Here is a 15334-nt window from a genome sequence, read left to right as displayed (position 1 = left end):
TTAGAGTGTGGCACTTTTTCACGCAGCTATCCTCATCCATTCTCACCACATGTCCATACCAGCGCAATCGTCTCTCTTGCACACCACAACTGATGCTTCTAATGTTCAGCTTTTCTCTCAAGATACTTACACTCTGACGGGTATTCACATTGACATTACACATCCAACGGAGCATACTGATATGTATACATTTATGTTTGTGCATTTTTGTGTCTGTGTTTGTTCCCCACCACTGCCTGACAATTGCTGCTGGTGTGCTTATATCCCCATAACGTAGTGGTTCGACAAAAGAAACCAATAGAATTAATACTAGGCTTTAAAAAAATATTAAGTATTGGGGTTGATTCATTTAACTGAAACAATTCTCCAAGGCAGTGCTCCAGCTTGGCAGCAGTCTAATGACTGAAACAAATAAAAGATAAAAATGTAAATGTCCCGTATTTGTGTAATGAAATGGGACACATTGAAGTTGACCAAATGAAGTAAATTCTGGATACCTTGACCACAATTGGGGCCAGTGAAAGGTTCGTTGGTACAGTCACAACTATAACCATTCCAGTAGTCAATGCAGTTGCCATTTTTACATGTTGTGCTGTCACACTGGGGTACAATAGGGTAGCAACGTGCATCGATGGCGCGACCGAGCTGGAATCTTCCCACATTACTGAGAAGGTTGGTTCTGATATGGTTCATCTAAAAGAGAGAAAAAGAAAATGTTCATTAAATGTAAAAGAAAATGGTAATTAAGTGATGGAAGTGATGACGATAATGAGGATGATGATGATGACAATGAAGATGATATAGATGACAACGGAAATGATAAAGATGATGGTGACGATGATGATGGTGACGATGATGAGGACAATGACAATGAATGACGATAACAATAATGTTGATGATCATCATCATAACAATAACGATGATAATAAATGCTGATGATGATGATGATGATGATGGTAATGAAGACGACGATGATGATGATGATATAGATGACAAAAGAAATGATAAAAGATGATGATAGTGACAATGATGATGATGATGATGATGATAAGAGGAGAGATATGTGAACTCACCTGCACATTCAGCAAACAACCTTGGTATCCTTTCTTAGCCCAAAGGTCCCATGGCAGTCTGTTAGCATTTGGTACCCAACCAACATACATAGGACCTGGCAGCGGTCGATTTTGTCTTTCGTTGAGTTGCAGACGAACACTCTTCTTCTTGTTATCCAATTCCAACTTCAGAAACGTCTTCAAAGGGTTTATTGTAACGGTGGCTTCGTGGGCTTGTCGATCATTGACAATATCATCAAAGAAACTAATTCGTTTGCTGCCATCGCCAAAGTTATAGACAAAGTAGAGTTTTCCTTCAGATATTTCAACAGCCGCGTAGTAGCGGGGGTCACCGTTGTAGAACATCAAGCCTTCAGGGTCATTGGTGTAGAACTTGAACTTGAGTTGCCCGCCTTGGGAGATGTCCCAAGCATCGGTCTCCACATAGCTCTGATGACGCACAAACGTTATTGGCGAGAACGTATTGGGTGGCTTCTGTGAAGGAGTGATGTCTATGGGTGTGTGGGTCGTTGGTGGATGGACTCCGTGGATAATCTGTGGGTTCATATTCAGAATATCCAAAACATATCGGCCGGATGTGTAGATCAGCTAAAAAAAAAGATTAAAAAAACTGGTTGAATCAGTGACTGTTGTGGGGTTAGTAGTAGTAGTAGTGGCAGCAGCAGCTATAATGATTATGATAGGCACAGGTATGGCTGTGTGGTTAAGAAGCTCAGTTTGTCACAATGTGGTTTTGGGTTCAGTCCCACTGTACAACACCTTGGGAAATACCGCTAGGCATTTCACCCGGTGTGCTAAAGTTTCTTATTTCTTTATTTCCCACAAGGGGCTAAACAAGGACAGACAAACGGATTAAGTCGATTGTATTGACCCCAGTGTGTAACTGGTACTTATTTAATCGACCCTGAAAGGATAAAAGGCAAAGTCGACCTTGGTGGAATTTGAACTCAGAGCATAATGACAGACAGACTACCACTAAGCATTTTGCCCAGCGTGCCAATGAGTCTGCAAGCTCACTGCCTGATGATGATGATGATGATAGTAGTAGTAGTAGTAGTAGTAGTAGTAGTAGTAATAATAATAATAATAATAATAATAATAATAAACTTGCAGCTTACATTGCCTGTAATGCCCTTGAAGTTTTTGTCAACCTCTGACGAGGTGTAGTCAATGTTGTCAGGGGTTCCACCAATGAAGATGTAGTCCTTGGGTCGTAACAGACTGATGGAAATTGGCAGACTGAAAGCTTGTCTGTAGATGTCATCAACACTCCAGTAAACCTGTGAAGAAGAAAAGACGAAGAAAAGTTTTAAAAATTAATGTTTTGAGGTGTATATATATATATATATATATAGATATGTATATACATACATATACATACATATATATATATATATATATATATATATATATATATATATATATAGGGAGAATTCACAAAAAAACAACAGACGAAGACAGCTGGTGTAGAAAACAAACAGATGTATTAGTATAACGCTCGGGAATTGAAAAAGTGTTATATATATAGGGGGAAAACAAGAAGAAAATGGAGAATAAGTAGATGTAATTAATAATTTATTTGTATGTTACAAAAAGATGACATTTTGAAAAAAAAGTTGAGAGCTCAAAGAAAAATGAATTAAAATAAAAAAAGAAAACAATATCCTACATGTATGTTTCAGTCCTATCATCTAGTTGATAGGGAATTTCGAAGCATTTGGCTTAATGCTACAAAAAATTACCACATTCTAACTATATGATGGTAGGACTTCTTCAAGGTTAATATAGAGCTCATGTAACTTAGATAATCATTTTTCTTTTGAGGGGAGGTATGGAGTATGAGTTATATATATGTATATATATATATATATATATGTTTAAATAATCAGAAAATGGAGAAAACTTCTGATCAACAAACAGACAAATTGGATCAGATTTGTAGATTATTTTTTAATAGCCCATTGGAAACTGATACAAAGACCACACCAAAGTTATTGAGTGTGGGTGCTTACGATGGTGTGTTACTAAACTCTCTGCTCTGAGTTTGAGTGAGCGAGCGTCATGTCAATAGCGTCGAGGTATAATTATTTTCAGCCGGATTTTCGACTTTATTCCAAGCCACACTGGCGGTTCCTCCTCCCAACTGTTTCGGATTCTAGACGTCGAGACAAAGAAAATGATAAACTAACCTTGAAAATGGCTGGGGTGGGGCTTATGACACTCTTTTACTAAACAACACATCAATTGTAACATGTGTTATTATATATCCTGCACACACTTGCATATATTTAACATTTAAATGTTAAATATGTGCAAGTGTGTGCAAGAATATAGCAGAAATGGAAGAAAAGAGAAGATAAGACCTACAAAGACATAAACAATCTCACCTCGTGGCCATCTCTTCGTAAGAGGACATTGTGCATTTTGCCATCATTAAATGTGACATTACTTGGCTTCTTCATCTTCCATCTGTATTTCTGACCATCGACCCCAATGATAATCAGGAAAAGGTCACCATCCTACAATAGACCCAAAGAGATTTTATTACAAAACAATTCACAAAACACTGATAAAATTTGTTCGTTTCTGTATTTTGTTTGCAAAACTTTTGATGTGGATTTTTGTAATGAAACATGTTTTGTTTTATCTCTGGGTGGGTCTTTATGCCAATAATAGTACATGTACTGGTTCTCTGTCACCTGTTTATTTTTTTATTTGTCAATTGCTTAAACCAATTAACTAATTGATTATTTGATTAATCATTCAATCAGACCAATCAATAGTGAATGGTAATGAACGGACAATGACAGACTTAGCTGATTGATTGATTGAACAATTAATCAAATAACTCATAGTTAATTGGTTAAATAATTAATCAAGTGACAATCAATTTAACTTATTTAAAGTGAAACAGATCCAGTGTGTATGATTATTATTGACACAATGACCCACCCAAGACACAAGAAAACTGATAAAATTATTGAAGAATATGCTCTGTGTGGGCCCTGGAACATGGTATTTTCATTTGGTTTCATTTTTTTAAAACAGATTATATATATAAGCCTGAATAGCTTCTTTTTCAAAAAAATTATTTTGTAGTGGCCTGCATCCTTTTTACTGTCCTATTTCAGCTTCTAATTGATTCAAATTCAAAATCCATCTGAGAAAGACAAATAAATGTGCTCTGTACATTTCCTAAATTTCAAATAATGTAGTTCGAACTACAGTAATGTGAGGTTCTACAGAGAAAGGACTCACCATTGGGAGTCACTGGTGACTCCCATGGTATAAAATGAATACAGCATGGGATGTCACTGGCGACTCCCATGGTATATCAAAAACAGTGTGGAGAGTCACTTATGACTCCTATGGTATATTAAGAATATAACACTGGTGACTCTTATAGTTTATCAAAAATATAGTGTGGAAAATCATTTATGACTCCCATGATGTATTAAGAATATAATGAGAAGTCACTGGTGACTCCCATGGTATATTAAAAATATAGCATGGGGAGTCACTGGTGACTCCTATGGTAAGTTGAGTGTTAAGAAAGTTATTCGTTTGACGTTTCTAGTAGCATAACCTCAGAAAAAGTACTCACTTTGATGTACAAAAATATTTTACGTGAGCTGTCAAGGGCATACCATAAAAGACCTTCCCTTTGAGAAAGATCATTCTTGAATTTTAATTTGAATTGTTCCTTATTTGGAGAAACATGGTGAGTATTATTCCGGATAGAAATGTTGAAACCATAGTAACTGTTTCCACTTAGAGTGATAGTCTGTTCAGCTGAAATGGAAAAAAAAAAGAAAATGATTTTAATATACACAGCTATATCTATGCATATTTATATGATGCATATATGATATATATTTTTGCACACATATACATCTGTAAATATATAGATGTATATATAGTCACATATCTATATATATATGGGGAGCAGTTTTTCTTTTATGGAATGTTTCATTAAATACACAACTACATTCAAGTTTTTCGTATTAGCTTTTTACAGTTGGTTTAGAATAGCAGAGTTCCTAAATCCATATCTAAAGTTTCCAGAACTTCGCAGCCCAGTGACAAGGAAATGAAAACTGTAGTGAAGAAGTGGCTCAATGAACAGTCGACAGAATTTTATGGGGCAGGGATATATGCTCTCATTCAAAGGTGGAACATTGCTATTGAGAGAAACGGTGACTATGTTGAGAAGTAGGGATGTGATCCACAGAGGACCAACTTCATTTTGATGTATGATACATGTTCCTGAGTTGGTAATTATACCTGTCCTAAACAAAATGGCATTACTTTTTTTGACTCACCCTCGTACAATCTTGAAATTCCGCAATATTTTAAAATTTATCAATCCATTTTTCTTTCAGTCAGTGAAAAATTTTTCCAAGCTATTACTAAAACATAACTATGTAACTTATATTATGTACTTACGCTTAGGTTTATGATAGTTTCGGTTTCTTCGCCAAAGTTCCATCTGTTTCACAAAACCATTGAAATAATAACTGTTAAGGCTGTCTTTTAGAGAACGACCAATGTATGTTTTTGATGAAGTAGGCCGTTTCTGGTGCAAGTAGGGAATAGTATCATGTGCAACCTCTCTCCGGTTCAAGAACAGTCTCAGACCAACATCTGGGTACCAATCAAGTTCAATATATTGCCATGTTCCGGCTTCAAACTCTGTAGTGTTTACATGCCAGGTCTGAGTCGCTGTTCTCATTTCAGCATGGAGTTGGCCGTCTTTATAGTAAACTGATGTAGGGTAGCTGTCAAGGAAATATGTGTTGTCAATAAGTTTATCAGCTTTCACATACAATCGCATCACATGGCCATCAACACAGTTTTCTAAGTCCCCGCCGCAGGTTATATCATTGCCCAGATCGATATATTGGTCCCGGCCATTTAGTCGAATGACATTGCCCTCGTCACTGCTAACGAGATCAGGGTAACCAACCATGTTGACACGAGGGAGAAGCAGTCGATCAAAACGGAATACAATTTCAGGACTCTCAGTAGCAACTGGAAAACAAAATGGAGAAGAGAAGAGCTGAAGAACTGACAAACATAATTTTACTTTATTTTGCTTTGGTTTTCTTTTCTTATTTTTATACATTTTCATTTCTAATTTGAACGAAATTAACCTCAATATTGGTTTGAAATTTTGGTACAAGGCCAGTAAGTTCTGCAGAAGGGGTAAGTTGATTACATCGACTCCCAGTGCTCAAGTAGTACTTATTTTATCGACCCTGAAAAGAGGAAAGGCAAAGTTGACCCTGGCAAAATTTGAACTCGGAATATACAGATGGACGAAATGCTGCAAAGCATTTTGTCTGGCGTGTTAATGATTCCGCCAGCTCACCAATCTCATCAATATAACTCTGACTTACTGACTAATAGAATCAAAAGCTTTTCAAATGGAATAACCACCCATCCAAAAAAAAAAAAAAAAAAAATTAAAAGAGGATGAGTAATGAGGTAAATAATATATGCTTTATACTTTTTCACTTCTGCTTTGTTAATTAGTTTATTAAGCAATTAAGAGCATACTATAGTCTTTAGCAAAAGGCTATATTATAAGTTAGAATACATTAAGTCAAGCACCAGACAAGATTAGGGAGAGAGTTAAAAAGAAAAAGATTGAAGAATCTGATATAAGCTCTGAAGAGAACTTCTAGCTCCAAGAAAACAACAGGACAACATAGCAACAGGTGCAAGTTCTTGGTTAATGACATTTCTGACAATGCTGTAGCAGACTGAAGTCGTCTCAGAAAAGGCTCATGCCCCAAGAGCAAAGCTTTTATTACTACATACATACATATATATATATTAATCAAGGTATATAATATTATAGATCCATTTTGTACAGGGTATTAGATTGCCAGATATTTGATAATGGTGCAGTTGAAGTAACACCACCTGCTCTTCAGAGATGATATCCAGTTATCCAATACCCAGTGTGAAACTGATAGTTTGAGATCAGCTGGAATGGGTCTATAATACTGTACACATTTTTCTGACTTATGCATTCTTAGATGACTATACATACACACACACAAATATATATATAAATGCATATATATATATATATATATATATATATATATAAATGATTTATGAACAGTATAGAATTGATCTGCAAGCAGACTGGAAGCAGTAGATTTTAGATGAAGTAATCATTCAGGCAACAGAAAGCATATAATGTTGATGATATCGAAATGGTATGTACATGATAGACTTAATAATATATATGATACATGTAGCAATAATACATACAATACACTTAATAATGCATATGACACACTTCGTAGTATGTATGATATGATACACTTAATAATAATAATAATAATAATAATAATAATAATAATATGTATGATGCATTTAATAATAGAAAATATGATGCACTTAAAAATATATGCATGACAATAATATGCAAGATAGATCTAATAAAATACACTTAATAGTATAATATGACACACTTAAGTAACACTGTGACACAGGCAAATTGTTATAGAACTATCTTGGCAACCTAACTGATGCTGGTGCCATAGAAAAAGCAACCAGTACATTTGTTAAAGTGGCTGGTGCTAGTCAATGTTTTACTAAAACTTTTCAAAGTGGTGCCCCAGCATGGCCACAGTCCAATGACTGAAACAAGTAAAAAATGAAAGAAGGGCAGAACAGTGCTAATGAACAACACAAACTGAGGAGTTAAGTGGCAACTGGAATAGGTTCATGGATGGAGACTAAGGGCTGTGAGTCTTGTGATGAAGAAAGAAGTTTAACTCTTTCGCATTCAGATTACTCTGTCAAATATAATCCTTATTAATTCACATCATTTTGAGTTAATCTGGTGTTATCTCATAAATTCTAACTGGGCCCCACCTGCGAGGTCATGCGCTGTTTATTTTGATATGAGATCACCATGTTGCGCACATATGGTTGTGATGCATGTGCCTGGTGTACCCTTATCAGACGGGTAGTCATGATGCGTATAATGGGCTTCGTATATTTTACCCCAGTGTCACTTTGATGGCATGCACTACTCTCAATAATAATAATACCAATAATAATAATAATAATAATAATAATAATAATAATAATAATAATGATAATAACGATAATTTTAAAAAGCCAGGATTTCTGCACATGCACTGTTGCAAGTATTCTGCTGTGTACCTATAAAGAAACACAAACTTTCAGGTTTTACTTAAATAGAGATAAAAAGGACATCACTGAAGCTTTGGGCTAAATGGAAATAAAAATGAAGCCTGTTGGTTTACATTCTGGGATGGATTTCTTTATGCAGTAGAAAGAAGGAGAGCAAGGAACCCTCATGTAGAAACAATGACATGGATTTTCAATAATTATTGAAGCTAGTGCATAAATTAGCGAAAGCATGTGTAGCTGAGAAGCTGAGAATAGTAGAATATTTGAGATCTGGCGAGGAGATTAGTGCAAAAATAAATATCTATTTCACAGAATAGAGTTAGTTTTTTTTTTAATCATTGAAGACTAGTAGAAGTATGATGTTTTGTGTGGTGCCTTTTCTAGAATTGATTAATTATGAATTAATAAATGCTGATGAATTAATCGTATGTTATGGACATAAGAATATCGTAAGAAAGTATCTTAAGATGAATTTCTCAAGCTGAGCCAATCAGCAGGAGACTTAAGAGTTGACCAGGAATGAGATGGTTGGATAATGTCTATAGACACAGTTGGTCATGGTAAGGAATTCAATGGGAAAGTGTAATAATGGTTGTTTCTGATGGGATCCTATGGAGGAGGGGCCTAAGGGCTCTATCCCTACAATCCTTCCAGGGATAGTGGGTGGAGAAAATGGATGGAGGAATAAATAATTAACCAGCAATGTGATTAAAAGGAATCCAAAAGGGAGTGGCTGTGTGGTAAGTAGCTTGCTTACGAACCACATGGTTCCGGGTTCAGTCCCACTGCGTGGCACCTTGGGCAAGTGTCTTCTACTATAGCCTCAGGCCGACCAAAGCCTTGTGAGTGGATTTGGTAGACGGAAACTGAAAGAAGCCCGTCGTATATATATATATATATATATATGCATGTGTGTATGTATGTGTTTGTGTGTCTGTGTTTGTCCCCCCCCAACATCGCTTGGCAACCGATGCTGGTGTGTTTACGTCCCCGTAACTTAGCAGTTCGGCAAAAGAGACCGATAGAATAAGTACTAGGCTTCCAAAGAATAAGTCCTGGGGTCGATTTGTTTGACTGAAGGTGGTGCTCCAGCATGGCCACAGTCAAATGACTGAAACAAGTAAAAGAGTAAAAGAGAAAGAGTATAGCATGTTGCTGTAATTTAGCCCCAGGAGACATCATCTCCAGCTGGCTATATGACACGATCTGTGTCCTTATATTGTTTGAACTTATTTTATCAACCCAGAAAGGATGAAAGGCAAAGTTCCACCCCAACAGCATTTAAACTCAGAAAGGAAAGCTAGAAGAGATGCCACAAAGCATTTCGTCCAGGATGCAAACCAATCCGCCAGCTGACAACCCAATTTAACGACACTGATATTACATGTAAGATCCTAATTAAACTGTTGTTCATAATGTTTGCTGAATATCTACAAGACATACTGACATGTTTGTTTAGCAGCATTTTTTTTGTATATTATTTAAGAAGCTCTTTCGGAGAAGCAATACAAACAAAACCAGGCACTTGACAACTAACAACTGGGCATTAATTATACTAATTGAGCTGTTGTGTAAAGACTGCAACTAACGAAGATGAATAGACCAATTGAAAATGCGTTAAGTATTTTCTTAAATTTTATGATATTAGTGTGACCTGCACTGCTTGGTAGCAGCATGACCTTTTCTATATGTGGTGCATGTAAGTACAACATATAGGTGCAGGCATTACTTTGCAATTGAATGGTCTTAGGTTCAATCTTGATGCATGGCACCTTGGACAAGTGTCTTCTATGATACCCGAGGATCACCAATGCCTTGTAAGTGAATTTCATAAATGGAAACTGTGTGGAAGCCCATCATGTATGTGTGTATGTGTATGTATGTATATATATATATATATATATATATATTCTTTTTTTCCTTTTTCTTGTTTCAGCCATTTGATTGCGGCCATGCTGGAGCACCACTTTTAGTTGAAGAAATTGACCCCAGGACTTATTCTTTGTAAGCCCAGTACATATTCTATCGAACTTTTTTGTCGACCCACTAAGTTATGGGGACATAAACTCACCAACACCAGTTGTCAAGCTATGGCGGGGGGACAAACACAAACACACACACACATATATATATATATATATATATATATATATATATATATATATATATATATATATATATATAATGTGTATGTGTGTGTGTGTGTGTATATATATGTATATATACACACACACATATATATACACATACATGTACACACATGTATATGTGTATGTGTCTTTGTGTTTGTCTCCTACCACCATTTGATAAGCGGTGTTGGTTTGTTTATGTTCCCATTACTTAGCAGTTTGCCAAAAGAGACTACTAGAATAAATACTAGACTGAAAAATAAGTACTAGGTGTGGTTAATCCAATTTAACCTTTTGAGGCAGCGCTCCAGCATGACCACAGTCCAATGGATGAAACAAGTAAAAGATAAAAGATCTCAGGGAATATTTAAGAAATTTTATCAGCCATATTCTTCATGGAATAATACCATTGAGTGTTATTACCAAAGTAATGGTTAACTTGTTGCTCAAGATGGAAAGCGTCATGATTGTTCTTGCTTGAATGGTTTCAGGGTTAAAGGACCTCATTTAAGTACCATACATTTGGAAGAATCAAGGTTTAAAAAACCCTTAAAAGTATCTCATCAGTGATGTCCTTATAGTTTCATGGTTGATGGACAAACTGATATTTTCCCTTCACCAACATTCCACCAATGTAAAAAAAAAAAATGCTAAAAATAAAAAAAAAAAGAAAACAAGAAATAAATAAACAATATATTAGAACTAAATTGATTTACTTACCATAAAATGGTCCAAATCCATCAAGGATTCCATTGACGCTTGTTCTGTAGTATTGCACTTCATCAACATCAAAATCAGGTGTGAACCGTCCAACATTATTTCCACTGGTACCGATGTATATACCTTCAGCAGGTGTATCACCTTGCATGAAAGGTTTTGAAGTTGTCGTTTGTGCAACCTTCTCATGGTTTATATACAACTTGGAACCCCTTGCTGGATCCCAACTCATAACCACCTGTTGCCAGACGTTTCCCTTAAACTTAGGGGTGGACATTTCCCAAGAATGGGTTGCATTTTGGAACTTAGCATAGAGGATATTATCCTTCGAATACAGCGAGTAAGCTGGACTTGAAATATAATATTTCTTGCCGTTAAGATCAAATGGTTTTAGCCATAGACCAAGCGTTAATCCAGTCTTACAATGGTTGAGATTGTAAATACAATCCTTCATATTACCATTGATACGTACATACTGACCTTTTCCATTCATTGTTACACCGTTGCCGAGCTTTCCTTCGACCACATTAGCACCATTGACTAAATTGATAATAAAGTGAGAGTTTTCAACAATGTGATTTTTTTCAGACTCCATAGAGAAAGGCTCCGGCCTACTGCCATCTGTGCAAAGTCAAAAGAGATGCAAGCTACACTATGATGGATGATGCAAACCAAAAAAATGCAAAAAAACAAACAAACAAAAAACAAACAAAAACATTATCATAAACACACAGTCAAAAAACATGCAACAAAACATTCACTGATTGTCAGTAATTTGTTTAAATAAAGAAAAACAACACAAAACAAAACTAAAATTTAAAGGACAAACAAAAATAACAACAACGTCAACACAATATTGAAGTCCCTTGCGACATATCATGGCACACACACAACTCACCCACATAATCACTGCTCAACATGGCCTACCTAGATTATCATGATACTCCTAGTCTAAAACCTATTTAATCCTTTAACATTCAGATTCTTCTCTCAAATGTGATGCTTATATATTCACGTTGCCCAGAAGCTCTAGTGAGGCACTGTTGCAATACTTTATAACATAGATATTAACCTCTTTGATACCAACTTGTCTAAGACCACTCCTGGTTCTATGAAACAAACTTCCGGTTTTAAAGCGATTTAAATTAAAAGCTCTCATCTCTCATCTAGGTCGTCCCATAGGACGCCCCAAAACTGTTTCCACATGTTTTCCCCATTCATCTCAATCTTCCATAATGGTCCTCAGCTCCTGTACCCCTTCCATACCAGTATCCTCCAGCAAGTTGTCGATATTGGTCATCTTCCTCCTTCCTCATTTGGTTCTTCCTTCTGTTGGTTGCCAGAGCACTAGCCTGTTAGCAATTTCATCGGTGTGTCTGATGCAGCATCCAGCTAGCCTCATCCTTCTATGCTGTATCTTCAGTGTTACTTTTGGTAGTCCCTGGTATAAGTGTCAGCATTTCTTGTATGACTCTTCCAGGAGACATTGAATGCCATTCTAAGTATCCTCATATAACAACCGTCCAACTACTTCTTCAGTGCTTTAGTGAGCGTCCATGTTTCAGCCTCGTACAGAAGAACAGACTCCATCTTTGCCAGAAACAATCTCACTTTCAATTAAAAGCTACCGTCAAAATTGTTAATTTATGCTCCAAATATTAACTTAATAATGACAATTATTTTACTAAATTAATTTCACAAATTAATTAAAACAAAAACTAGTTATTTCAAATATGGTATTAAAAGGATTAAAATGATCTATATTAAAATCTTCCATCAAAATTTCATGTTAGTTTATATTCCAAACACTAACTTAATTATGACAATTATTTGGATCTTTTTTAAAACGGGGGCCACATTTTTCATTAACGAAACACTTTGAAACTTGGAACACTGGTAGAATGTGTCATATAAAACATCTTTTTCTCTTAGTCTTCTTAAAAAAAAAAAGAAATCCATAAATTATTCCATGTTAAAGTTGTCGTATTTCTGTAATTTCAACCAATCACTGACGTCCATTCAGCCCATATACATTAAGTGCCGACTACATAAACAAACGATTCTGAAACAATTAACCCTAACCCTAACCCTAACTCTAACCCTAACCCTAACCCTAGGGTTAGGGTTAGGGTTAAAGCAAATTTAAAATGAAAAAAGCAAATAAAACGAAGGTATGGAGATTAAATACGCTTTACATCGCTTAATCAGCCAAAGGAGTAAATCTAAACAACTGAATACTTGTCAGTGATTGGTTGAAATTATCGAAATAAGACAATTTTTTTACATGAAATAAATTCGAATACAAAAATATTTTTCTGTTCTATAACACAAAATAGATAAGTATGCGAAGTTTGAAAGTCTTTCGGTACCAAAAACACTACGTAAAACATTAATGAAAAATGTGGCTCCCATTTTAAAAAAGATCCAATTATTTTACTAAATTTTTACTTAATTTTTTACATATGACGATAATTGTATGATGGTAATAAGAAAGTTGATCTTGCAAGAGGTGATTAGTCAAAGGAATTTCCTTAGTTCTGTCTCATTAGTTTAAAAATAATTTCTACAAACACACACACACACACACACATACATGTATAGCACATAACTACATGGAAACACATACAAGATATATGCATGCACACACACACACACACACACAGATGTACGCTAATGTGAAACAGTAAGAATAAGTGTTCAACTCAGTATTGGTATATAAATATTCTTCATTTGCTGGTTAATAAGGCAACCGATGGTTTCAGGTAAAAGGTTTCTTTACAATTGTTCAAGTGTACCACATGGGAATGTTGGTACTCACCTCCATTTTCGATGAGAATGCATGTGTGTCTGTGTGCGTGTACATACACACACTCACATACAACTTTCCATCTCCAAGAGGTGAAGAGTTAAATTTGTCTTTGTATGGAGACTGATGAGCTGTCCACAAAGCTGTGGCTTTTGTGGATGGGAAACTATTGGTTACTCTATGACCAGATTTTAACTTTACTGCTTTAATACTTTACTGCTCTATACTTTAAAGCGTGCTTCTTATTCGGATATATGATACATTGGCAATATATATATATATATATATATATATATATATATATAGTGTAAACAGGGTTAGTGGTTATAGTAACCAACTAAGGGATAAACTATCTGTATATACTTTTGGTATCCGTTATCTGTATTATGCCAGGCATTGGTGTGCAGGCACACCATACACATAGAGTGCAGATAACAACAGTATAAACAAGAGTTTATCAAGAACCAATGTAAATAATTAGAAAATGGAGAAAACCACAGATTAACCAACACATAGATTGAACCACATTTATAGCTTACTTATTAATACAAAGCATGACGTTAACAAAATAGGTGGCGTAACATATCTTACGGCTGTTGTGTTGGTTAGTCTGTGGTTTTCTCCATTTGTTAATTATTTGCATTTGTCATGCACACACACACACACACACAGATAAAACATTTAACTGCACAGAGACACACACATGACATGCATATACACAGAGATTTGTACTGATACACATATATGTATATATATATATATACACATATATTAAACATGAAGTAATATGAATAAACAATATATATTAGTAAAAATACAATAAATAAAACATACATGCATAAAATATTAAAAATGCATAAATTCTATGCCAAGGTTCTTGTCCCCTTCTTCATGAAGGCCCCTTAGGTGACTTTAGTACTGAATAGTTTTGTTATTATATACACAAACACATACATACATACATACACAAACATGCATGCACTCAGAGAAACTGAAAGAATCTCAACTGAAAACAACACTTGCTTCATGCCAAAATGCACACATGCATCCTGTCAGTCACTCGGTGCAACATGCATAGACAGATGCACCAAATTCTTTTGAAGTTGAACTGTTTTTTTTTTGTTTTTTTTTTCAAAACACTTTTGTTTTGTAATGAGAATCTTATTTCGGAAGCTAGTACTACTGATACGAACAACAACTACTAATGCTATTTAGTAGAAACAACTTGGTGAATTTTACAGACATGCAGAAAAACAAGAGAAATTAATAACATCAGCAACAACATCATCAGCAACGATGCACTAGTAACATTATTATTATTATTATTATTATTATTATTATTATTATTATAATTATGATCGTCAGGAAGAAATTACAACTGTAAAGTATAATGTAGATAAAATTCCATAATTTTGAATTTTTTTTTTTTT

General features: G+C 35.1%; 1 protein-coding gene across 4 annotated transcripts in view; it reads right to left on the bottom strand.

The window, feature by feature from the left end:
- Positions 1 to 15334, bottom strand: part of LOC106882798 (neurexin-1a) — a 443081-nt gene that overhangs the window by 215146 nt on the left and 212601 nt on the right. For 2 of the 4 annotated variants that reach the window (XM_052970029.1, XM_052970028.1), the window contains exons 8-14: positions 11102 to 11719; positions 5520 to 6104; positions 4678 to 4865; positions 3461 to 3592; positions 2192 to 2353; positions 1074 to 1661; positions 498 to 693 (exon numbers count right to left, since the gene is read on the bottom strand). In XM_052970029.1, the coding sequence (XP_052825989.1) occupies positions 498 to 693; positions 1074 to 1661; positions 2192 to 2353; positions 3461 to 3592; positions 4678 to 4865; positions 5520 to 6104; positions 11102 to 11719 (2469 nt within the window). The remainder of the gene's footprint in view (positions 1 to 497; positions 694 to 1073; positions 1662 to 2191; positions 2354 to 3460; positions 3593 to 4677; positions 4866 to 5519; positions 6105 to 11101; positions 11720 to 15334) is intronic. The other 2 variants (XM_052970030.1, XM_052970031.1) reach the window with 2 other exon arrangements.

The sequence above is a fragment of the Octopus bimaculoides genome, chromosome 8 (assembly GCF_001194135.2).
Source record: "Octopus bimaculoides isolate UCB-OBI-ISO-001 chromosome 8, ASM119413v2, whole genome shotgun sequence".
Lineage (NCBI taxonomy): Eukaryota > Metazoa > Mollusca > Cephalopoda > Octopoda > Octopodidae > Octopus > Octopus bimaculoides.
The sequence above is the reverse complement of the archived record's forward strand: the minus strand, read 5'-3'. Positions and strand labels throughout refer to the sequence as shown.